At 55.3% G+C, this 23,439-nt stretch overlaps 1 protein-coding gene across 5 annotated transcripts in view; it reads right to left on the reverse strand.

Moving 5' to 3' along the window:
- The window catches only part of SSBP3 (single stranded DNA binding protein 3), a 154,051-nt gene that overhangs the window by 18,828 nt on the left and 111,784 nt on the right, over window positions 1–23,439 (reverse strand). For 3 of the 5 annotated variants that reach the window (XM_037161548.2, XM_037161567.2, XM_037161558.2), the window contains 2 exons: window positions 3,473–3,553; window positions 2,528–2,587 (listed from right to left, as the gene is read on the reverse strand). The exons of 1 other annotated variant lie outside the window; for it this stretch is intronic. In XM_037161548.2, the coding sequence (XP_037017443.1) occupies window positions 2,528–2,587; window positions 3,473–3,553 (141 nt within the window). The remainder of the gene's footprint in view (window positions 1–2,527; window positions 2,588–3,472; window positions 3,554–23,439) is intronic. One more of the 5 variants, XM_037161553.2, reaches the window with a different exon arrangement.

The following is a 23,439-nucleotide window of genomic DNA, read 5'->3' on the forward strand; positions in this document are numbered from 1 at the left end:
CCCTGAGATGAGACAGGGCAGTCTGGGCCCGCTGCACCGGGGAAGGAAGGCACTGCACTGAGAAGGCTCAGGCCTTCAGACGTGAGGAAGGAAAAAAGCAACAGTCCGTATGTGAGACTCAAGTGCGTGCCGTGCACATACCTCAGGACCTGCTAGGGAGATGCTCTGAGGCTGTCCCACCGGCTCCTGGAAGTAGGCCAGTGCCCCTCCCACGGCAGCACGGGGCAGGTGCGCCAGCATCTGCCCAGGAACGGACGCAGCCCAGAGGCGTCTGCACGCTCGTTCGGGCTGCCTACAAAGTCAGCTGCCAGGCCGGCGGGGCTCCGCTGGGCTGTCATGGTCCTCCTCGCCCAACTCCAGCTGAACCCCACTGGTCACCGCCCACCCAGCTACCCTCGCTGGAAAGAGCGACGCTCTACACACAGCACCCAACCTCGGCCAGGGAGGCAGGTTAGAGGCTGGCCTTGCAAGACTTTGTGGCAAGTCAATGACCCATAGGTCCTTTACCCCCCTAAGCGCTCTTCTCATTGCCCTAAACTGGGAGGCCAAGGTCACCGAGCCTGAACCAGTCCTGCTACCTCTGTCTCCTCTGCATGCCCTGGGGGAGGGCTGGGCTAACTGGGTGGCTGGAGGCTCTGGTCTGACTGGCAGCTCCAAATGAGGCACTCTCCAAGAAACCCCCAGGGGTGACACCTGTGAAAGGGGCGCCCCCAGAAGGGGAGACGTCTTGCGTTCTGAGGAAACTAGAAAACTAGGGTCATTTTCTGAAGGGGGAGCAGGAGGCTGAGACTGGTCCGTAACACTGAGTACAGGCAACGATTTCTCCTCCGTTTGCTCTCGTGGGCAGGAGAAAGGGCCACAACTGTGATAAGGAAGCATCTGTTCTCTCCCTGGGGCAGAGGCCTGTGCAGGCCAAGGAGCACCCTGGCTGGGCAAGAGGGAGAGTTGCTGCTGGGGCCCACGGGTGCGATGGCAGAAAGGAGACCCATTTGGTGGCTGGGTCAAAACAAAGACACTTTCACAAGCACGAGAGCTGAAGGAACAGGTGCGGTACAAACGGCCCTGGCCCGGGAGCCGGAGGGGGGTTCGAGCCCAGCTCCCCGGGGACTCTGGGAATCCACTCCTACACTCTGACCCTCTGTTTCCTCATCTGCGACCTATCCACGGGCCTCCTTGCTAAAAAGAGCCAAGTCTCTGATTCCTCTTGTCCAAAACTGCCCCCTGTGTCAGAGAAGAGAGGAAACAAAGGACATTGGAAGGGAAAAAAGGGGGCAACCTGAGAGGCGATTTAACTTCACAACCGAGGCTCCCGGTTCCGAGCACCTCTCCGTAGTGCCTGTTCGTCTCCTTCCTGCGGAGCCTCCAGAGCAGAAGGAGCCAAACTCGGAGAACACCGGTCTCGTCAGTGACTGAATCCCCAGCTCCAAAGGCAGCAAGGGCTGGATGCACTAGTGTTGCTGTCAGATTCTTTAAGGGCTTTTTGCAAGATTCCCTCAAAGAATTATGCCAAAAAATATTTTGGCATAAAGAGACATTTCCCTAAAGTGTCTTTATGACGTCAAGTTGTCCATCCTCAAGAGGATGTTCACCAGCACCCACCCCCTCCCCTCCGGCCCCTGGACGGGCTGCACTGGGGAGGGTGGCAGGGGGCCGATCCCCCAGGCCGCCTGGAACTGCCAACCCTACTGGGCCGACATAAGGCACACAACCCCAGGCTGAAAGCCCTCCCCACAAGCAGACCACTCTTCTAATTACACGAACAAATCCTTTCTTGTTTTGAGTTGGGTCTGGGGAGCAGGCAGACATCGCTGAAAAACTCCCAAATGTCCTGCTCTGCTGCCCACAGGCCCCTGATCTGAGCGCTACTACGGGCCATTTCTCCCCTTAATAGCAGGGTTCTATTTACCAGCCTTGGCAATTCTCAAAAGCTTCCAGGAAAAAATGCACATTGTCAATTAACTTCATTAAAGAGGAAGACCCTTTTCCAAGAAGGGGCTGAAGGGAGGGGCAGGGGTATTACCACCTTCTCTAGAATAGCTGAAACCCTACATTCCCACCCTGGCGGCAGCTGCTGCTGCCCTCCGAGCTCTAGAACTAAGGTTCCAAGCCGCCCAGGAGGGGCAGGTAAAATGCTGGCTGGGGGCTGCAGAACACACAGGGAATTGACACGGGGCCCTCTCTGGAGACCTGCTTATAAAGCTACCTTGTTAAAACTTGCCCCTCTACCTCCTAATCCTTTCCCCACTTTTAAGAAAAGATTGCATTTATTTATTTTTAGAGAGAGGGGAAGGGAGGGAGAGAAACATCGATCGGTTGCCTCTCGCACACCCGCAACCGGGGGCCTGCCCACAACCCAGGCATGTGCCTTGACTGGGAATCGAACCAGTGACCTTTCAGTTTGCAGGCCAGCACTCAATCCACTGAGCCATACCAACTAGGGCTTCCCACATTTCTGATGGGAGTCAAAGCCCAACTAGGGTGAAGGGTGGCCGAGTGAGGGGAGAGAGAACATGAAAAGGTACAGTACCTGGTTTCCCATTCTGATCGGGGGCCTGGGGCCGCCTGCGTATCGCGGTGACATAAAAGGCTGCAATTACAGGGAATTAGTTCAATGACAGCCTGCGCTCCTGCACAGTGACAAACACAAATGCACTCCACTCCGCAAAGCCTAGTTTTGTTACAACTGATGGTCTTTCGAACTCCCTTTCTCCTGGCGGCCTCTCCCCTCCGGGTGAGAGGCCCTTTGGGCGGAGGAAACAACAGAGGCCACGACCCACGAAGCTCCGACTCTGCGTCCGCGTCTGCCTAAGGAGGTGGCCTCTGGGTGACAGGGCGGCAGCCGGGACTCCGCACAGGACGTGGGAGAGCAGCGACATCAGCGTGGGGCTCAGGGGGAAAACCTCTGCTCTTGGGAAGGGCAAATCAAAGGACCACAAAAGGGACCGGCACAGAAATGTCTGGGGGTGCGGACAAAGCTGGACGCGCGCGCACAGAAACCACTGACAAAGGGGCGGGGAAGGGGAGCCAGGACTGGAGGGGGACACACAGTGGAAATGGTGCGGGGCAGCGGGCACCTAACATAATGCAGGGAATGGGCAGGAAAGCTTTCTCAGCAGCGAGAGGGCACGAAGAAAAGGCTAGGGATGCAGCTTCAGTCACACACAAATGGTTAACCAAACTCAAAAAACCAAACAAAAGTGAGAGAGGAAAAAACAAAAACGCAAAGGCCGCTGACAAGGTCACAGAAATGTTTTTCTTTTCTTTTGGTTTCATATCCAAGCTGGGTGTGATGTCCAAGGAGTGAAGACTCTCTTTAGAAAATAGTATATATGTTTTTTCAAAAACACTTCCTTTGCCAATCAAGACTTGAAGGCAATGGCGAGAGCACGTTTTGATTTTTGTTTTTCCTCTGCTGGCTCTGTCCTCCTGGTGCCCCTCGCCCCCCGGCGGGCGGGCGAGCCAAGTGCGTTACCTGACTGTGGGGTCCCATCATGCTGCTGGGATTGTGGGGTGGAGGCTGTGCGTGCGGCGAGGGCTGTGACCCCGGAGGACCCTGTGAGGCCAGACAGTAGAGGCAGGTTATAGATCACAGCACATGGAGAAGCGCAGGAGAAGCTTAAAAGAACAAAAATTAAACCAAAACGGAGGGTGGGCGGCGGGCGTGCGGGCTCTGGTTGGCAGGGAGGTGCGAGCTGCTGCCTAGGTCACCGGCTCATTGGAAGATGGCGAGCGGGAGGGAGAGAAGCTGATGTACACCCTCATGAGGATTTACAGGAATGGAAACTCAGATCCAGCTCCTCTGTCAAAGCAAGCAGGAGTGGGGGCCTCGGCATTGACTCGTGTGGTTGGAGCAGAGTTTGCCATGTTAAATACGTCGGCTGACACGGGCTGGGAGAACACAGTACGCGCAGAAGCGGACCCACTCTGTAAGAGGCCTGGCCTCAAGGAACTCCCAGTCGGGGTACAGACACAGGTCGCAGGTACCTACAGACCGGTCTACTGACGGCTGAATGAGAACAGACAGGAGGAGCGGGGAGGTGCCAGAGATTAACAAATGGGCAAACGAGAGGAAGAGACAGCTACGGGGCACCCGCTCAGTACGGTGTGCTCGCCTTCACTGGACACTGGCCCCGTGACGTGGGGTTTCTCATTCCTATTTTTACTGATGAGGAAACTGGGTCTCAAGGGACAAAGGGCCTTGGCCACAGGCACACAGCTGGCCAACGGCGGAGCCAAGGTCCACCCAAGCCCCTGCAGCCCAGACTACTGTGCTGGGTGGGTGGGTGCAGAGGCTGGGCTTTCCATTCCGATCGGCGATGAGCCATCCACAGCTCCAAGCTGAGCCCTAAAGCCCTGGGCAATGCTGACCTAAAAATTCCCACAGAAGAAATAGACAAATTCACTTAAACCATGGGGTTGGTCCAACTGTGGGCTGCAACCTATTAGTGGGTGGTGAAATCAATTTAGTGGGTTGCAACCGTTGTTTTTTAACCTGGAATACAATTTTTAAAATATAATAGAAAATATCAGCTTGGTGTGTTTTACAGCAAGTTATTTTTCACTAACCTCTATTTCACTTGTAAATATATGTGTGCGCATGTATGTACTGGGTGACAATGTCAAATGTATTTCCCACTGCAGGGCACAGCCAGCCTTCCTTCCATCCGGGGGCACTCAGAGCTGGATGCTGGTGCAGGTGCAGAGGAGCCCCTCCCTAATTCACTCTCCCCCACCCACGACTGCAGGTGCCCATGGAAGGTGCCTTTGAGAAAAATTCAAAACGTGTAAGGGAACGGATACGGTTACATTAAAAAAGACAAAGAAAGAATCTTTGAGATACAGCAGGGGTTTTCTTGCACAGCCTCCTCCTTCGGAGCCAGGCTGCCTGGTCTCCTACCCACTCAGGAAGTACAGCCCTGACCCAAGGAGGGGACGCAGGGGCGGGCCTACGCTGGTGGGCGTGAAGATCCAGAGAAGACGTGAGAGAGAAAACCAGGGAGCCATTCAGGAGCCCTGGGGTGCCACTAAGGACAGGCCTGGAGTGTGTCCCCAAGCCAGGGGCTGCTCACTTCCGGAAAGCTCCGTGCAGCAGATGTTCCCATACCTGCCACGCTACTAATTTCAACAAGTGTGTGTCTTTCTAGCGGCTGCCAGCAACGGCATGGTTTGTTACCATGAGCAATTTTCTTAATTAACAGACATTAATTAGCCATTTAGCAATTTTGCAAGCATTTGTTTAGCGGCTTTCCTAAACATGAATACCACTGTGATAATGGCACTGATTAGAGGGTCCCCTAATTAACAGTACAGGGAAGGAAAATTGAAATCACATAAATTAAAAAGGAAGGGGAAGTTAATGAAGGCGGGACATATTTGCACCTGCAAGTCTTTTGTACCATAAAACTTGGGTGCAATGTAAACAAAATAAGATAATTTGAAGCCAACCCCTAAAAAAGGAAAAATAAAAAGAACAGATGAGGGGGGTTCAAGGGTGAGGTCCAGTTGCCAAGAGGGGCCAAGAAGGCCTCTGTCGGTTCCCCAGCTCCTGGCAAGAAGGGAGCGCTTCCTCGCAGCAATGTCAGCAGGGGCTGACTCCGTGACTGACTAGGAAACATGAACAAAGTGCCCACCACGGGCCCGACAGATGGCAGTCCGTACGAAGGGTCAACACTTGAACCTGAGGGCTCAGCTGTTGCTTGGACCCTCTGAGGCTCAGGAGGCTGGCTCTCTGTCTCCCTCCAAGGCTCCCTGTCGGCCTCTGGTCCCTGAATGAGTGGACAGGACCCAAGTCTGCCTCAATGCAGATGCCTCAAGACAAAGGCCTGATGAGCAGTGAGCATGACTGGTCAGTGAGGCCCCAGCCCAGCCTGTGGGAGCTGTGCAGAGCGGGCTAGTAAGTCTGAAGAGGAAGCAGCAGCTCAGAAGTCTCCCCTCTGACTTGGAGGTGGAGTTCAGAATACTGAGGGCAAGGGTACCCTGGCCCAGACCAGCTGGTCACCCAGACGGGAAATCCCATCACACCCCCCAGCATGCCACAGGGGAGCGGGGACGGGCATGCATCAGAAGGGCAGAGAATGTCAGCACAGACGGGGGGGGGCTTCTCACTAGAAGGTTAGGAAGAACCACCTGTCTGGCAGCCACCTGTTTTTTGGGTGGCCCTGAAATATCCTGCTACCCAATGTCCTTTCTTCACTTACACGGGAGAAAATAGAGGCCCAGTGCAGTGGTGTGACATCCAAGGCCACTGAGAGCAGCTGGTGGCAGAGCCACAACTCCTAACTCCAGCCTGGGACTCTCTTCATGAAACCACTCCCCATTTTTAGATAAGGAATCAGGGCGTGGAAGGCCTGGGTTCAAAGGCCTCGGCCATTGACTGGATGGACCTGTGCTCTCTGATCAGTGAAATGGGGACAGCTGGAGTAGTAACAATGGAGCCGCACACCCCACGTGGCGAACATGGCCCTGACCTGCATTGCATTAGCTCAGGTGATCCTCCACCCCTCACAGAAAGGGCTCCCCACTGCTCCCTTCTACAGACAAGGAACTGAGGCTTAGAAAGTGAAGCCACTTGCCCAGGGCTGCATGGCTATTAAATGGCAGAGTCAGGCTGCAAAGTATGGTTCCAGAGCCCCTGGGACCTCAGCTGGTCATAGTGCCACAAGCCTGTGAGCAGTACCAAATGTAAGGACCAGAGAAGAACTACCAGAGGCTGAAAGGCTTATGGGCACCTCTAGTCACTCACTCACACACAAACCATGGCCAGCCCATGCTGCGGGGGGGTGGGGGAGGGGTGTTGAGCTGCATGAGGCCAGTCTTGGCTCTGAAAGCTTCCAGACCAATTGGGGAGGATGAAGATACAGAGACAAACAAGCTCAAGAGAAGGTGACAAGTAAACTGAGGCATGAAGTGGCCACAGAATGTAGGCCATTAAGAAGCTGGGATGAGAACCCAGAAGTCAGAACTCTTTCCACTGCAAGTCACCCTCCCTGGAGCCAAGGGGGTGGAGTGGTGGGAGCAGGAGAACCCAGCTCTGGAAATCTCTCTAGCGAGCCTAGAAAAAGGATGCAGAAAGTGTGCCCACTCACTGGGCCTTCACCCTGCCCCAGACCCTGTTAATGGACTTGCCCTTCTGTCTGAGACATTCCCAAGATCTCCAACCGGAGATACATTATTCCTGCACTTCTTTTTTATTCTTTTTCCTGTCATTTTGGCACTGGGTTGTGTGTTACATCTAACAGCTTCTGGGGCAGCTCTGTAATGGGGGAGCCCGAGGCGCACACTGGGCCATTCTGCTAAAACCCTGCAGCCTGGATACACAGCTCCGTGGACGGGCCTTTGCCGAACACACCGACGTGGTGAGGAGCAAGCGTTCTCACCGCACGGCAGATCTGAGGTCTCTGGAAAAGCATTTCAGCACCGTCAGTCAGCAGGACCCACCTGTGCCTCCCGGTCACGACCTGGTTAAGTCCCTGTGTTTCACCAGAAGCCACCTTCGAGAGGTGGACTTGCGGTATATTATGGGGAAGGCTTCACAGCTGCACAGACCTAGCTTCCAACCACAGCTCCTCCAGGACACACTGCGGGTCTAGTTTCCTCTTAAGGAAATATTTGTTCTACAAATATTGTGGGGTAGTAGTCCAGCTGACAGTGGCAGGCATACAGAAGGGTTCCCCGGTCTTCCAGGGTCCCCCATGCCTCACGCTCCAGTCGTCACCCGCTGCCCATTTTCCACGGAGAGCGGAAGCTGGACTTGCCCTACCGGGAACACCCTCTTCAGCCCACTGAAAGCCTCTACGTCCTCCTCGGTGGAGCCTGCCCTGCTACTCATCTGGGCGCTCTCTGAATGTGAGGCGTCCACGTCGGACAATCTGCCTTATCTGCGGGCACCTTGCAGGCTCCTCAAGGACAGCGACAAGGCCTTGCAGCCCACGTGGACGTCAAGGCAGGGCCTAAACAGGGCAACTACGCTCAGCCAACAGGCAGACACCCACAGCCATGGTCAACAGCCCCTGTGTGGGTACATGTGACACCTTTGCATTCAAGGAACCAGAAAAAGTTATAGAGTAATGGGGTGGGGGTGGGGGCACAGCTCTTTAAAAAAAAAAAAAAGGCCCTGACAATTCTTTTTTGGAAGTAGTAGTAAAATCTATGTGCTAAGTTTACTATTTCCAAAACTCACGGCTCCTTCACCGAATGCCACCCCACACTCCCCAAAGCTGCTTTTCCCCTGCCTACAAATCTCAGAACCTCAGAGAAACAGAGCTGAGTGCCAGGCTTTCTGGGGGCAGAGACGAGCCTGGAAGAGAGTAGGACGAGGACAGGCAACAGCCAGGGGCGAGGGCATGGGCCTTGAAAGCCAAAGCACTGGAGTGGGAGCCCCGCCTTATTACTCTGGGCCTCGGGCTTCTCGCCTGTCAGGTGGGAAAGGAGTCTGGCAGATACTTTCTTCGCAGGAAAGCTGGGAGAGGACTCTGCACACTGCCCAACGGTGCCCAAACAGAGGGCAGCTTCATTACCATTTAGGCCGAATTTGCCTTTCATCTCTGCAGAAGGTCTTTGGCGAAAGGGGACTTGAGGTTTCAAGTTGCTCTGAGACAAAACACTGCACACTCCCCTGGCCCTCCCAACTCCTGGGGACACCAGCCACTGGTCTGCCAAGGCTGATGGGGTGGGTTTTAACTGGCAGCGGGAGATGGATAACTTGCATTACCGGTGGCCTCTGTAATCCGTCTGTTGGGCGTGTCACTTTAATGAATGTAAAATTACATTGATTAGATACATGGTAAAAGGCATACAACAGACAATTCAATTTGTTCCTTGGACACGAATGGTGATGGAAAGTGCTATAGACCCATTCTGGGGAGAGGTCCAAGGTGTGCCTGTGCGCTGCCGACACCCGAATCCGTCACCTCTGTCTGCGCCACTCACGGCCTCCCTGGAGTGGGAAGCGGACCACCTAGGTGGGGCGAAGGGAGGGAAGAGCTTGTACTTCTGCATCCCTTTAACGTGCAGCTCATCCAAGGAAAAGTTATTTTCTTATTCCAACCATGGGAACGCCCCAGCAGTGACTCAGACAGTCACCTTCCTATCCTGCTTCTATCCATTCCCTCAGGGGACAGGGTTTCTGTGTGGAGGGTGGCGGGGAGGCCAGAGTTGAAGCTGAGGGCCAAGGGAGTCTGAGCCATCTTTATGCCCACCCAACGCAAGCCAGACACACACCCAGCAGGTCCTCCAAGGGCTGGGCTGGGCCACTGCCAACTGGGCGGCAACCTCCAGGGCTTTAGCATGACCCCCAGGGAGCTCCCAGTCAGCAGGCCCCTGGCTGCCTGGAGATGAACCCACAATGATCATAACCGTCTGCAGACACTGGACAAGCGGAATGGGTTTTGCCAGGGAGAAGTCTGGCAGGTGGTAGCAGTAGAAAAGTCACCAATTAGAGGGGGCAGGACAGTACAAAATGTCTATCCCCTGGTAACATCAGGAATCCTCGTGGGCGCCGAGGATCACTCTGAGCAAAGATCAGCAAAAGGTTCACTGTTCTCCATCTGGGCAAAGGCTCCAGCTGAGCCCTCTTCCCCAGTGCCTGTCTGAGACAGCACAGTGCTGGGCAGCCGGCTAGGGCGAGCCAGAGTCCTGCACACTTGTGAATTTGGCTTTTGGGGATGGGCCCCCAAGAGGCGCTCAACAAACACTTGGCTCAAGCAGTTATGAGGCACGCTTGTCCCACAGAAGATAAAAGACACAGAATCAACAGGCCGTGGTTTTTAAAACAAAGGGAGGAAACGTGGCAATGAAAGGACAGGCGGTGTCCAAGGCCTAACGCGGATCTCTTCCACATGCCATGCCTCTCCTCTTCCCCCAGCCTTGTGCACAGGAGGAAAGACCGAGCCCGGAGATGTGGACCCCTAGGTCCAGGCTCAGCTCCCTGCACCACACTGCAAAGCCAGGGTAGAGGAAGGGCCAGCTGCAGCGTGAAGGACACATGAGCACCGCCACACACTGAACTACAGTTAAGAGGTAGCAAGCTATGGCTCTGGGCCAAATCTGGCCTTCCACCTGTTTTTGTAAATAGTGGTGTTTTTTTTTTTAATTCTCACCCAAGGATATGTTCATTGATTTGAGAGAGAGAGGAAGGGGGGGGAAGCTGGGGAAGGAAGAGAGAGAGAGACAGACAGACAGACATCCACTGGTTACCTCCCGAACACACGCTGGCCAGGGACTGAGCCCACAATCTTTTGGTGTACGGGACGATGCTGCAACCAACTGAGTCACCGAGCAAGGGTTGTAAATAAAGTTTTATTGGAACACAGCCACACTCAGTCATCCATGGCTGGTTTCAGGACATGATGGCACAGTTGCACAGTAGCTGCGACAGAGACCAGATGGCACACAAATCCCGAAATATTTACTGTTTGGCCCTTCACAGGAAAAGTTTGCTAACACTTGAACTGGGTAATGGTTTTCAATACTAAAGAGGGAAAAAAACCAAAACAGTTCCTCTATACTTTCTGATTCTTAACCTCACATCTAACAATATAATCAAGCAAAATTTAACCCCATTTACCAAAGACTGAAATCCAGTGACATCATGGTACTATTTATCGAAACCAAGATTTATCCCATTGAGGACAAGCAGAACGAGGGCCGTACCAGGGTCCGCAAACCAGAGTCTGGTTTTGCTACCGGCATGTCCTGTTGGCCCATCTCTGAGCCCCAGTCTTCCTGGCCACCAGTCTTGAACAAAACAACCCTTTATCATCAGCAGCACAAAAACTGGCACTCACGCCCAGCTGGCCAGTCCCAGAGCATGTCCTTACTGACCATCTCCCCAGTTTCCTTCTTTCCACAATGCTCTGAGGGAAGAAGCTCTTCCTCGCCTGTTAGCACAAAGCATTCTGGGGGCTTGACTCCAGCCCTGAGATGTCTCGGCAGGTGCCCACTCTCTGACCTTCTCCTGTGTTATGAAATCACAGAGGAATTCCCTTGGGCCATCTCAGCACAGGGACTCTACCTTGAATGGCTGTGGTTGGGATGGAGATAGGAGAGGTGATTTTGCCTCCAGCTGCTAAATTCTTTGGGTCTTCCTGGGGGATTCCTCTGCATGTGCCTGTGTCCACACAACTGGGCAGTCTTCTCAGGGACACAGGAAAAGCATTCACACCCAGAACACATGGGCAGAACCCATGTCCATCTGGCTGTGCATCCAGCTACCAGAGCCCCGGGCCGAGTGTGCATGAATGCTGAAGACACACAAATCAGCAGTGCTCTGGCCCCTCCCCAGAGTCCCGGGCTGGCTGGAGAGCCAAGGTGTAAGTACAACCGTAGCAGCACTCCCACGGAGGCAGGTACCAGGTGTGCTAGGGAGTGAGAAGGCGGCGATTACAGAACTGCCGCCGGGGGCAGGGTAAACGGGCCTCCAGTGACAGAGAAAGGGGTGGGCAGAGGGCTGTGGTGCTGGAGGGCCTTGCCCACAAGATGGTGACCCTGGGGCTGGCCCTGGCAGGCCATGGAGCAGGGGCAGTAACCTTGGGTGGCTTGTACAAAGGAATGGTGATCAGACCTATACCGACTTGGGAGTCACGCATCCACTGTTTCTTTTCAAAAATGTTTATTTGCCCTCTCTCAAATTAGAAATCAAGACTTACGGCCACTGGAAAATGCCGAATTCATAGCTGTCTAGGGTGCTAATTCCCATCTCTTGCTGGCTACCGAGTGAGGAAACTTGTTAGAGCTTGTCTGTGAATGTCCCCTTCTGTCCCTCCTGCTCCCCACTGAGCCGCACTCCCGGCCCGAGCAGCTAGCCCTCCTAAATGTTAGCAAAGGAGCTGGAATCAAATGACCAGCTGAGGGTTTCCAACACCAAGTCCCAACAGCGTAGGTTTCTAGCCAGGATGCAGATCCAGACAGCACACCTCTTCCTCCCCACCCTCCATGGCGGTCAAGACCGACCGCTCTGCAGGTGAGTGGGGATGTAGAGACGAACCCAGGACTCAACATGTAGGGAGGACAGCTACCTTGCCAAGAGAATCAAATCATCTGCCCCGCCCCCCAAAGATGGTCTTTTATGGCGAAAATAGATGGTGCTGCACAGACGTGCTCCGCTCCTGCCCACCAGCCTCTGCCGTGAATCACGACAGCACAGAGGTGGCGAGGCGCATACTAAAAAGGCGCTGCCTCGTCCACCCAGAGGATCCCGCTCCACTTTACTCTCTCCAGACACAGGCGCGCGCACCCCCTTCCTAAGTTACCCCCTGGTGTCCCAACAGACAATTCCAACAACTAGAAAATCATTAAATTCCACTAGCAAGGGGCGCGCAGGGCTCTGGCAGCCACAAATGCAGGGGGCCAGAATTCGGCCCCTCGTGTGCACCAAGGCTCTCTCCCCTTTAGTTCTGCAGCTGCCTGAGTAACTGGGTGGTTTCTCAGGCTGCCTCCTCCCGGAGAAACTTGGGGAACGGCCCAAGATCTCATCTTCCTTCCTCAGGTGAAGAGAATCAACGGGAGGGGATGAGGAATCCCAGGACTCCGGGGAAAAACCGGTTTAGGAGGCCTGCCCTGCTACCTGGGCCCAGGGCGATAAAGCCTCAGAGGAACACGAAGGGCAGCTGTGTGGTGGGAGACGTTGAAAAAGCCCCAGACCCCTGGGCCAGAAGTGGCCTGGAGCCCCCCAAACTCACTCACCTCTCCTGTAAAACGGGCTGCCCGCCGCTGCACAGAGAGCCACAGGACTTGCTGGAGCACTGGCCCTCTCCCAGGCAAGGATACTGATACACCAAGCTGTGCCTTGTGGTCCTCCCCGCCTCACAGAACCCCCTCTTTCTTCGACTAAACCTCACTATTACTCCATTCTCAGGGAGCTACCCCAATGCCCACCAACACACGTCACCCGTCCTAACCTGGGCCATGCCAGGCTGAAAGAATGACCCTCACTGGGAGCCCCTCAAGGGCCCTCCTGATGCTGGGTGCTCTTCAGCAAGCTCTGTGGGGGCTGCCTGGCCCTTTGAGTGGTCCCTTCTTTCTTCGACCCCCAAAGCCCTTGATGCCTCAGAGAAGGGGCCAGTTTCTTCTGCTTATGCTGCGCCTCCCATGCCCACTCCTGCTGACGCTGTTGCACTTTAGAGCTGGAAAGACCGAGTCCTAGCTGGTGAAGCCACTGGCCCAGAACAGACTGCAGCTCTCCAAACTCTGAGACCCCTGCCACGACTCCACAACAACCTTCCCCAAATCGGCCACCACGTAACCAGAGGGGCACATAATCAGATCCACAACTGGGACATATCTATTAAGACCCTTGGGGATGGATGAGGGAAAACCTTGCTGAAGTCTTCTTGAATAAAAACTCACTTGAGACTGAAGAGCCTTCAAGAAGGAAAGGGGGCGATTCTGCAGCCCAGAGATGAGGCCATGCAGACAGACATGCTGTGGGGGGCAGAGACCGGGTTCGAGGGCGACGGCTCTGGCCCCGGTCCCAGGCAGCGGCAACTAGGCAAGGGTGGCAGGTGCTAGAGCACAAAGACCTGTCTTACCAAGAACTGGAATTTGCTTTTTTTAATGAAGGGACACCACTGGCCAGAAGAGCACCTGACGGAGGGGAACTCGCTATCCCACTGACCTGTGGTTAGCCCAGGCTACAGTCCGCTCCACACCCACCAGCCCCCGAGAAGGAGGAGTCCTGGTGCAGATTTCCAATCGGCCTTTCATTCCCACCAGGCTGGTGAAGCAGGAGGAGCTGCTCCCATTTCACAGGTGGGGAAACTGAAACTCAAATAAGTGACACTCAGTTGACACTCTCTACTGACAAGAGTCAGGAATACAGGCCAAGACCCAGGTCCCTGTGTGGGTGAGCGGGTTTCTATCAGGCTCACATTAACAAGCCTGCTTCTGGTAGGACCAGAATCCCAGGCTTCTGGACACACAGCCAGCTTCCCTGCCAGCACTGGCTCCCGTTGGGTAGACCAAGGAATCAAGGTCATTAAGTGAGGCCACATGTTAAAGAGCTAAGTAGGGCCTGTACCTAGCAGGTGCCAATATGTCAGTCAAATCGGAGGAGTAAGCACTAAAAAGCCTGTGCATCTTGAGAACAGACCCTCTTCCCACACATCGCTGCCACCCACAGAGGAAACCCACAGCGGCCCTTGCTCCTGAAAGAGCTGGAAGACCCAGCTCCACCTGGCCTCTAGCCTGCAGAAAAGAACAGCCTCGGGACACACCTGCTGTGCCCACAACCCAGGATCCTGAGTGTCTCCTGCACCAGGCGCCAAGCAGGGTTTCAGAGGCATCATTCCATGGCATCCTCACAGCTGCTCTGAAAGCTCAGGGCTTTCTTCAGCCCCGACCGCCAGGTGAAACAACTGGGACTCAGACAGGTTAGCTGACTTTCTCCAGGCGACCCCTACGGCAATCCCAGGGCCACAAGGAAGGAGCGAGAGACTCCACAGAGAGGGCAGGAGAGAAACAGGACGCAGAGGCAGATGGGCTGCCAACAGGCCCACAGGAGCTCAAAGGGCTGGCCACTAACCACTGACCAACACAACCCGGACCCTGCAGCCAGCGGGCCGTCTTTCGGCGGCAGCAGCAAACCACTGCTGGGCACTGTATGCACTCACATGTATAGTCAGGCAGTCCTCGTCAGAGCTGCTCCGAGGAGACATTGCGATTCACTGAGCAACTAACTGCTTCTCCAAACAGCTGAGAAAACCAGTACCCGGAGAGGTCGGGAAGCGTGCCCAGAACACACCGTCAGGAAGTGGCAGGGGGCTGTCCTGCTCCACCGCCCCCATCACAGCCACTGCATGTTACAGCACCTCCTTCAGAGGTCACCTCCTTAGGAGGCCTCTGCCCCAGCTGGGGACCCTCCTGCCCCATCGCTGCACTGCGCACAGGACTAACGTGTCCCCCGGGTAGAAGAGCCACTTGGGGGTCCCAGCACCCAGCATGGCGCCTGCACTTCATGGAGGCTGTGACCCCTGCCATGCTCTTACCAAGTCTTATCCCACCATTTTGGACTCGGTGAGAGACAGGACTTTCTGGGAGACAAGTTCACAAAGCCACCCATGGGTGTGGGCCCAGGGGCTTCCTTTGGGAGAGGGAACCTGTCAGGAAAGGTCAGCTAAGAAGTTAATTTAGGCGATACAGGGAACGAGCCCGGCTCCCACACCGTGGGTTTCCTGCTGCACCCCCAGCTCCTGGAACGCAGCCTCACGGGGAGCACTCAGCCACACGCGGGGCTGCGACACTCCCTGACCAGACCGAGGCCAGCCCCTGGCCCTCACCCCGCCCAGACTCCTTGAAGGGCACCTTCCTTCTGGGGGGTGTGATCTTATTTAGGGGTCTACCTTGATCTGCATAATGCCAAGGCATGTTATTACAGGATTCCTCTGGAATTTTCTTCCTCAAACCTCTTTCGCTACAAGAGCTGAGGAATTTAACCTTTTTTTTTTTTTTAGGGAGAAAAGCCTCAGCATAATTTGCAAAAAAAGGCAGGGACAACAGAAGCAGAGGAGGGCAGCCTCTTTAGATAACTATGGACAAACCAAAAACACAGCCCCCACCTGCCACCACAGGCAGTGGGAAGACCCTGTGGGGGGTGAGACACAGCCCCAGTGCGGGGCAGGCCAGCAACCGACAACCAGTGGAAGAACTCCCAGGCACAGGGGGAAACTCAGTTCTAACGGGAAACCCAAAGTAAAAACCAGGCCCAAAGGGGCAAAGGGTCAACTAGCCCAAGCTCCTAATAAACTCGAGGTGAAGGCAGCTGCTAGCACCAACCCTCGAGCATCAGATCCATAAAAGTCAGAGATGCGGGAGTCAGCTTACAGCTCAGGAGGAGAGGCCCAGAGAGGGGCCGAGGCTGCTGGGGTCTCTGGGGACACAGGGAGCAGGGCAAGAACATGGCCCAGGCCTCCTAGGGCCAAGGGTCCTTCTGAAGATGCTCCCCTTCCTTTCACCCAATGGAGAGTAAAGACTTGGGGGTGGGGGTGGGAGAGGATTTGGAAGCAGGGAGGCAGAGGCAGGCAACCAGGAGGTGGCTGCAGCCCCCGCTGGGCTCCTTAGTGTGGGGCCGGCTCTGCGTTAGGGGGCAGCCGAGGCCCGTGAAGTAGCTGGGTGCTTTGTTACCAAGAAAATCTCCCAGGCACTGACTGCTGATGCATAGCTAACAGGGTGGCGGACATTGATTTATGTTCAACTTTCCATTTCATCAGCGAGAGTTACGGAGTGATATGTGGAGTTCACGGGTTTTTTTTTTTTGGGGGGGGGGGTCTTGTGTGTGCAGACACAAACAGGCCCACACGCGTGCACAGAGGCATACACACTAGTCAAGGCCGCACCCCCCGCCCTTTTAGAAGGGAGGATGAAGGGCCAGAGGCAGCCTGGCACGTCAGGAGTAACCTTTTGTCCACTGTTGCTAGGAACCCGGTGCCGGTCATCTGCCTCTTGGGCAGACGTTAGGCACCAGGCTGGCTGCCGGGCAGGGTGGGAGCAAAGCCTGCCCTTTGTGGAGGTGGCACTGGCAAGAAAAAAAAGGCTTTTCCTCCCTCTTCTCCTGGCCTTTCCATGCAGACCAGGACTTGTTGGGGGAGGTCCAATGGCGGGGGCAGGGGGGCATGGGGGACGTGGGTAAGGAGGTGTGTGACTGGACCAGCCCGGACCAGTGGTTTGGAAAGTTTTCTTGAGTGCCCCTCACTGGACATATGCGCAAACTAAGGCCCAGAGAGGGGAATATGGCTTCCAAAAGACACACAGCAGTTTGACAGCACAGCTTGCCTCAAACCAGGGTGCCCAACTCCCATGGCGGGGGTCTTCAGGCTTACAGCCTGCCTGCAGTTTCATCACACTAACCAGAGGAGGGCGCTGCCACTTCAGGAGCCAAGTCAGCCTGGAACAGGGGCGGGGGCTGGGGACGGCAGTTGGGGCACCCTGCCTCCTCTCTAATCCTTCTCAGCAGGGGTGACACTGCCTTCTGTCAGTCTAGAGCCAGACAGCGGGTCTAGGGGCTGCGGGGAGGGGCTGCTTCTGCCCCTGCCCCTGACACAGCACACCTCTGTCCCCTCTCACACACACAGGCTGAGGCATCTGTCAGACCCCCTGCCCATAGAGAGGCAGAGAGGACAAGGGCCTGGGGTCAGAGAGTGGGGCCCAGCGGGGGCGGGGCCTGCTTCCCAACAGATGGGGTTCATCAAGAATCTCTAGATCACAGCCTCGTCCCATCTTCCCTGAGTGACTCCGGCCAATCTGAGCCTCAGTTTCCTCTCATCTATACAGTGCAAATGATGTTAACTCTCTGGCCCACGATACAGGGTCAATGGAAATCAGAAAAGGAGATGCCTTTTCTTCTTTATTTTTGAGAGAGAGAGAGAGAGATTTGTTGTTCTACTCACTTATGTATTCACTGGTTGCTTCTTGTATGTGCCTTGAACGAAACCTTGGTGTATTGGGAGAATGCTCTAACTAACTGAGCTATCTAGCTACCTGGCCAAGGCTGGGGATGCCTTTTCTAATCTGCACAGTGTTCCACCAACAACTTTAAGGGTTCAGACAGCTCCGCTTTCGGGCCTGAGAGCTCTGGCTGGGGCTGCCAGAGAGGGCGAGGCTGGAGAGCCACGGGACCACGCGGGGGCCTGACAGGTAGAAGGCAGCTCCGACCTCACAGACCTAGCCGGCCCGGTCCGGTGCCGACCAGAACCCCGGCCTTCTCCGGGCTCTGCTTCCTCCCCAGCTTCCACATCCACTGAGGGCCCGCCAGGCTCTGGCAGGGAAGCGCAGGCCGCTACGCCCAGCGGCTGGCCCCCTCGTGAGGGCACCACAGCCTGGACGCCACACCTGCACGACGGCCAGCCTGCTGAGACCCCGGCCCCTCCAGCCGCTGATGGTCTTCCTGGGATCATCTCACACCCTTCTTAGGACCCTTCCACGGCTCTCCTCTGCCTTTAGGCTCAAGTCTTTTGTGCATGTAATTCTGGCTCACCTGAATCCGCCCCCACCGCCCATGGCCACCACCGCAGCCAGACACCCAGGCCGCCTGCCATCCCAAACTGCCTTTTCACATCCCATTCTGGCATCCTGCCCACTCTACCCCCAACTGCCTCCAGCTCAGGCCTCAGCTCCAATGCCAGCCCCTGGAGGCAGTCTTCCCAGGCAGCCCCAGGCCAGGCTGGCTGCTTCTTTCGCCAGCCCCCATGACACTGACCCCTCCATGTCATCACTGCCTGCCTCCTCCACCAGATGGTGAGGTCCACGTCTGCTTCCTTAGCCGGCAGCGCTCACCAGGTCTGAGGTGAGCAGGTCACTGTGCCCTCAGAGACCACACCTGGCCCACGGGCTAAGGGATAATCGACCAGCCTGGCCAGGTCTCACATGGTTTTGATTCCAGCCTCACCATCTATCAATCAAAAGGGGATCTGAACCCCCAACCATCAAAGCCTCCCTAGGAGCAGGCTTTGAAAACACAAAAACAAGGCAGTTAAATTCTTCCCAAGTCTCCCAAGTCCCAGACTTGCCCTAGTCAGCATAGAGAAGTCTTTCCTGTTGCAGCGGCTTTCTGGCAGAAGGAATGTCGGCTCACTTGGCTACCGCTGCCTGCTTCCCACTGGAGAGGAAGGCAGGAAATGGACAGTCCTGGGCCCAGCTCTCAGAACTGGCCATGCTCTCATTCACTGGGCTTTGACCCTCCCTGGAAACACAGCACCCCACTCCAAGGCTCACAGTCCCTAAGGTTCTCTGCTAGGCATCTAGTCTCTGCTTGGTTACAATCAGTGCCAAGGAGCTCACTACTTCATTGTTAACTGCCGAGTGGTAGATCTGTCTTCCCTATAAAGACACAAATCGGTCTTCGTCTTTTCTCTCAAGGATCTGAGACCTAAGGGCTGAAGCCTCACAGAGGTTCCTACAGGGCAGAACTGACTGTCCAGCGTGTCCTCAGAACCCTCCCGAGGCTGCTTCTCTCCTACAGAAACCCCAGCTACTTCTACAGGAGGTGAGAAGTGTTCCCTATACTCACTAGGAAAGGTCCAAGATCACGTGTGCTTCTCTCTCCCTTTTGTTTTCTGGATCGTTCCTCTGGCTCCTGCACTATACACATCATCTGCTCCCTCTCCTCTCCCCCTGTAACTGATGGGAGGGCTCTCTGGAGGGAGACTTCAACGTCTTTCCAAGGTAGATGGGCTTAGCTGGTGGGAACGGGGGCTCACTGGACTGGGAGACACGTCAGCCCCACCTCCCCCTGCCCATCGTGGGAGAAAACGTGTTTAGAGCAGGATGGACTGAGCTTTGGGCAAAGAGAGCTGGGTGCCCCAGGGCTGTCTTTCCAGAGGAGGCACAGGTCTTCAGCCCTACGCCCCCACTGGGTCTCTGCAGTGCCAGTGTGCACCAGTGTGCTCAGCACCCAGATCCTCGCCCCCGCACAGCCAACGGAGCTGCTGCAGAGCAACTTCGCTGGAATGCAGACCCGGCCGAGGTGCTCTCCAGACCAGGGCACTCCAGCACTGCCCTCTGCCCCCCAGACCAAGCCCACACGCACCAACAGGATCCATCTACGAATTCTGGCAACTGCTCCAGCTTCGACCCCCCCACTGGGCACCGCCTCATTCTGGACACCATCCCAGCCAGGGCTGTGCTGCTACCAGGAAGCCCTCCCTATCTCCTGTCTGGGCAGACAGGTCTCTCACTTCCTGCTACAGGGCCGGCATGGGTCTACCTGTCAGTCTCTCTGGTGGGCTAGGTGCTCCTGTGGGCACATCATATGGGCAGATCACAGTTAACTCAGTTCTGGGCTAGAGCCAAGCCCTGTGCTGTCACGTCAGAGGTGGCCATTGAGTGTCACAAACCACAGTCCCATCTGCCTCTGGGCCTTCATTCTACATCTATGGATGAGAAGTCTGGACTAGATCGGGGATGAAAAATGCGTGGGACATGAACTACCATTTACGACGTACCCACGTTCATGGTAGACCTGGCCAGCCAGTATCTGTTAGGCCTGGGTCAAGCTTCAGAATCATTCTCAACTGTGTTTTTAGTAGCCGCCGCTGAACAATCACAGCTGGGATCTGAATGGAAACACTGGCCACTTCCGAGGGAAGATGGCTAGAGATTCTTTCTCCTCGTTCATTCTCCCCTATTCGCCAGCGACCCTTCTTCCTGTAGACAAGCAGACCCGGGTCTGCACTGGCGCTCCAGGAGCAGGACCCAGGACGCCTGGGTCGGGACTCTCCTCATGCCCGGGCTGGTGACTTTAGGCAGGCCGCCTTCCTGAGTCTCACTTTCCCAGTCAGCCATGCCTCCCTGGCACAAACTACTGTGACCAGAAGTAGCTGCATGTCTAAAAACACTACATAACTGAAAACAATTATTGGAATTTAAAACAAAACAAGAACAAAAACAGCCTGTACCCAATGCTCCCTTCTCCATGACCCCTGTCCTCCCACAATTCCCCAGCTCTGGACCTAGAAATCCTCATTAGGCAGTGCCTCCCTTACAACTACCTTAGGGCCAAGGAGCTGGGGACCCACCCAGACCAGTGGGCCTGGTCAAAGCCAAGGCCAAGGCGAGTTTGCCAGATGTGCAGCCCAACTGACTTAAGACGCATGAAAAAATGCCACTGCTTGATTATGTGAAATCCATCTGGACCCAAGGCAGAAAATCCAAGTTGGAAGGCTCCCGAGAGATCATCTGGTCTGCCCAGTTTCATCTACTGGTGAGGAAACTGAGCCCAGAGATGGGGAGTGACTTGCCCAAGGTCACTCGGCAAGTGTGTTAGCAGAGGGGCACTAAAGGAGGCATCCCCTAGCTGTAGTTTTCTGCTCCCCACTGGCTTCCAGAACCCCATCCCAGTCGCTCCAAGCCTGGTCAGATCTAGAGCTTTGGGGCTGGTTCGGCTCTACTCCTGATAATAATGTAAGTGACACAAATAAACTCCGGGGGTCCCAGCGCACACCAGGTTCTGGGGATACCAGGTTAAGGCAATCTTTTCACAAGGAATACACAGTTACAATGCCCTTGCTACGTTCTGCCATGACCCCCGAGAGCCCCACACAGTGAACACAGCCGGATCCCAAACCACCTTCCTGTCAGCCCTCAAACCTGCTGCTGCCACACACAATCGCGTGCCGTAGGACCAGGCAGGCACCATCCACCTCAGAAACCCAAACACCGAGTGAACAGAACAAACAGAAGGCCAGACCTTCTGACCCCGGGAGCGGCCTCACAGCCTGGCAGCCAGAGGCCTAAGGAAGGGAGTCCCCTGTGTTGCTTCCTGAGGGGCCAGAATGGGGGGTGGACGGCTGCTCCCTCCCACCCACCCTGGAAAGGCTCGTTGGCTTCTAAATTTAGCACTGACTGGAGGTGGAGTGCTGACCTGAAAACTGGGCTGGCCACTTTGGGACTAGGCCTGGCCAAAGCTGCTCAGCCAACCCCGGCTGGCTCCCCAGTGCAAAGACCCTCCTACAGCAGAGCTGCACCCGCCAGGCCATGGCCAAGCAGGGGAAGTGCAAATGCTGGCAGCAGATAAAACCCTCGATACCATCTCTACCTCCCTTCCAATATCAGAGTAGTCGCCATCTACAAGATGAGCAAGGGACAGGGTCGACAATCGATAGCTAATACTCCTACTGTATGGCCCGCTTTGGAAATGGGAAGCCACCGACTCCTGCCAGGAAGACACCCTTTCACTGTAGCAGGACCCAGCCCCAGTGACTCAGCAGCAGAGCCAGGAAAGACCCCTTCCACCTTCATCTGACTGACGGGGGAACGATGCCCTGGGAAGAGGGGTGGGGTGTCCACCAAAGTCAGCCAGGAAGCAGAGAAGCCATGGCACACAGGTCCCTTTTCAAAAAACCAGTCAGCTCTTCATGGTTTACCCTGACAGGGGCCAGAGAAGACCTCAAGTCAAGAGGATCCAAAAGTCATCTCTGTGTGATGGTGGCTGGTGGGAGCTAAATAAGGACAGGAATCGGCCTGGACTTTCTGACCACACACCCCTGAACGTCACAGGGGAGGGCCCAAGAAGTATGTCTGGAATTAAGCCTTAACCATGAACAATTATACCAAAGCAGGAAGTAGGGAGCTGCCCACTTATCAGGCAGACCTTGCCTTGCCCCAGACTCAGGCCAAAATAGAAGTTAATGGTCTATTTTTAAAAGTATAGCTGCCTATTGTCTGCCTCTTCCCGCCATCTGCACTGGGCCCCCAGATGGCAGCAGGCAGCCTCGGTAGGGATGTGCACAGGTGGAGCCTGGGACCTGGGTGGGCTCTGTGCAGCAGGCAGGACAGCCACATCTGAATTCTATCTTGGGCACCCGTGGCATCATCAGAAAGAAGTCCCCGCAGATAAAACACCCATGGGGAAAAGCACCAGCTGGGGGTAGAATGCCCTGGGTATAATGGCCAGAAGACGGCTGCCCCGCAGGACAGATGACCATCTCAGAAAGTAGTCTCTGAGGAATCCCCCCTCTGGCAGAAAGGTAGAGTCCACCCTGTCTTTCTTGGATCCATGGGTTTCTAAGGATTTAAACGTCTTACTCTCTCTGAAGTCTGGCCCCTCTTCCTTGATGCCTGTGGCCTCACCCCCAAGCTGAGCCCTAGCCTATGCCTGCTCTGGTCTAACCTGAAGCCCACACACTGATTTCCACTCCTAGGACAAGACCCCCATGGACAGTGTGCCAAGAACATGCTTACCATGGGTGGCCGTCCAAAGCCTTCAGCCGCCACCCTGGGTCCCTCTCACTCTGCTTACTGCCACCTTGCTGGGCTACATGCTGCTTCTGCTTTCAGGGAACACCCATGTTTTACGCACTCCCTCATTTGCTGAGCAGCCTGTCCTGACCCTCCTCTCCTGGGAGTTAACTCCAAAATGTAAAATCTTGCAAAGCACAGTATCTTCCAGGTCACCTCCCACCCTTGACACCCCTGTGGAGGTGTTCTTCCTATCTCTGCTCAGACGCCTCCAGACCAGGGAGCCCCCCACGGCTCCCTGCTGAACACACGAGGTGTGGAATTCTGGCTTCCACCAAGCACCAGTGTCCTTGGACTCTGCCTCACTGGTCACATTTTACAATTCTTGGGCTTCCCCCATCCCAAAATCTTTGCCTTCTTTCCCAACCACTCCTTCCATATTCTTATCTGGAAGTGTTAACCTGGCAAAGGGCCTAGGGACCCCAGGCAGATTCTCAAACCCAGCGGCAAACAGGTTTGAAAGAATGGGATGTTCCATTCGAGCTTCATCATCGAGTTCCTTCCAGCCCTGCACGCCGTCTCAATCTTGTTTAAATGAGTCCCCCAGAGGGGATGGACCAGATGGAGGAGGAGGCGCAGAGTGGGTGGCAGCCGCACCCAACCCTGACAACATAGCAAGCCCCTGAGAGCCCAACAAAGTGTCCTTTGGAAAAGGCCAGGCTCTCGACCAGTATGGGATCTGCTCCTGCTTTGGCGGGGCAGAGCGCGGGCACA

Source organism: Artibeus jamaicensis, unplaced genomic scaffold (assembly GCF_021234435.1).
Source record: "Artibeus jamaicensis isolate MK-2021 breed Jamaican fruit bat unplaced genomic scaffold, CSHL_Jam_final scaffold_1019, whole genome shotgun sequence".
Taxonomy (NCBI): Eukaryota; Metazoa; Chordata; class Mammalia; order Chiroptera; family Phyllostomidae; genus Artibeus; species Artibeus jamaicensis.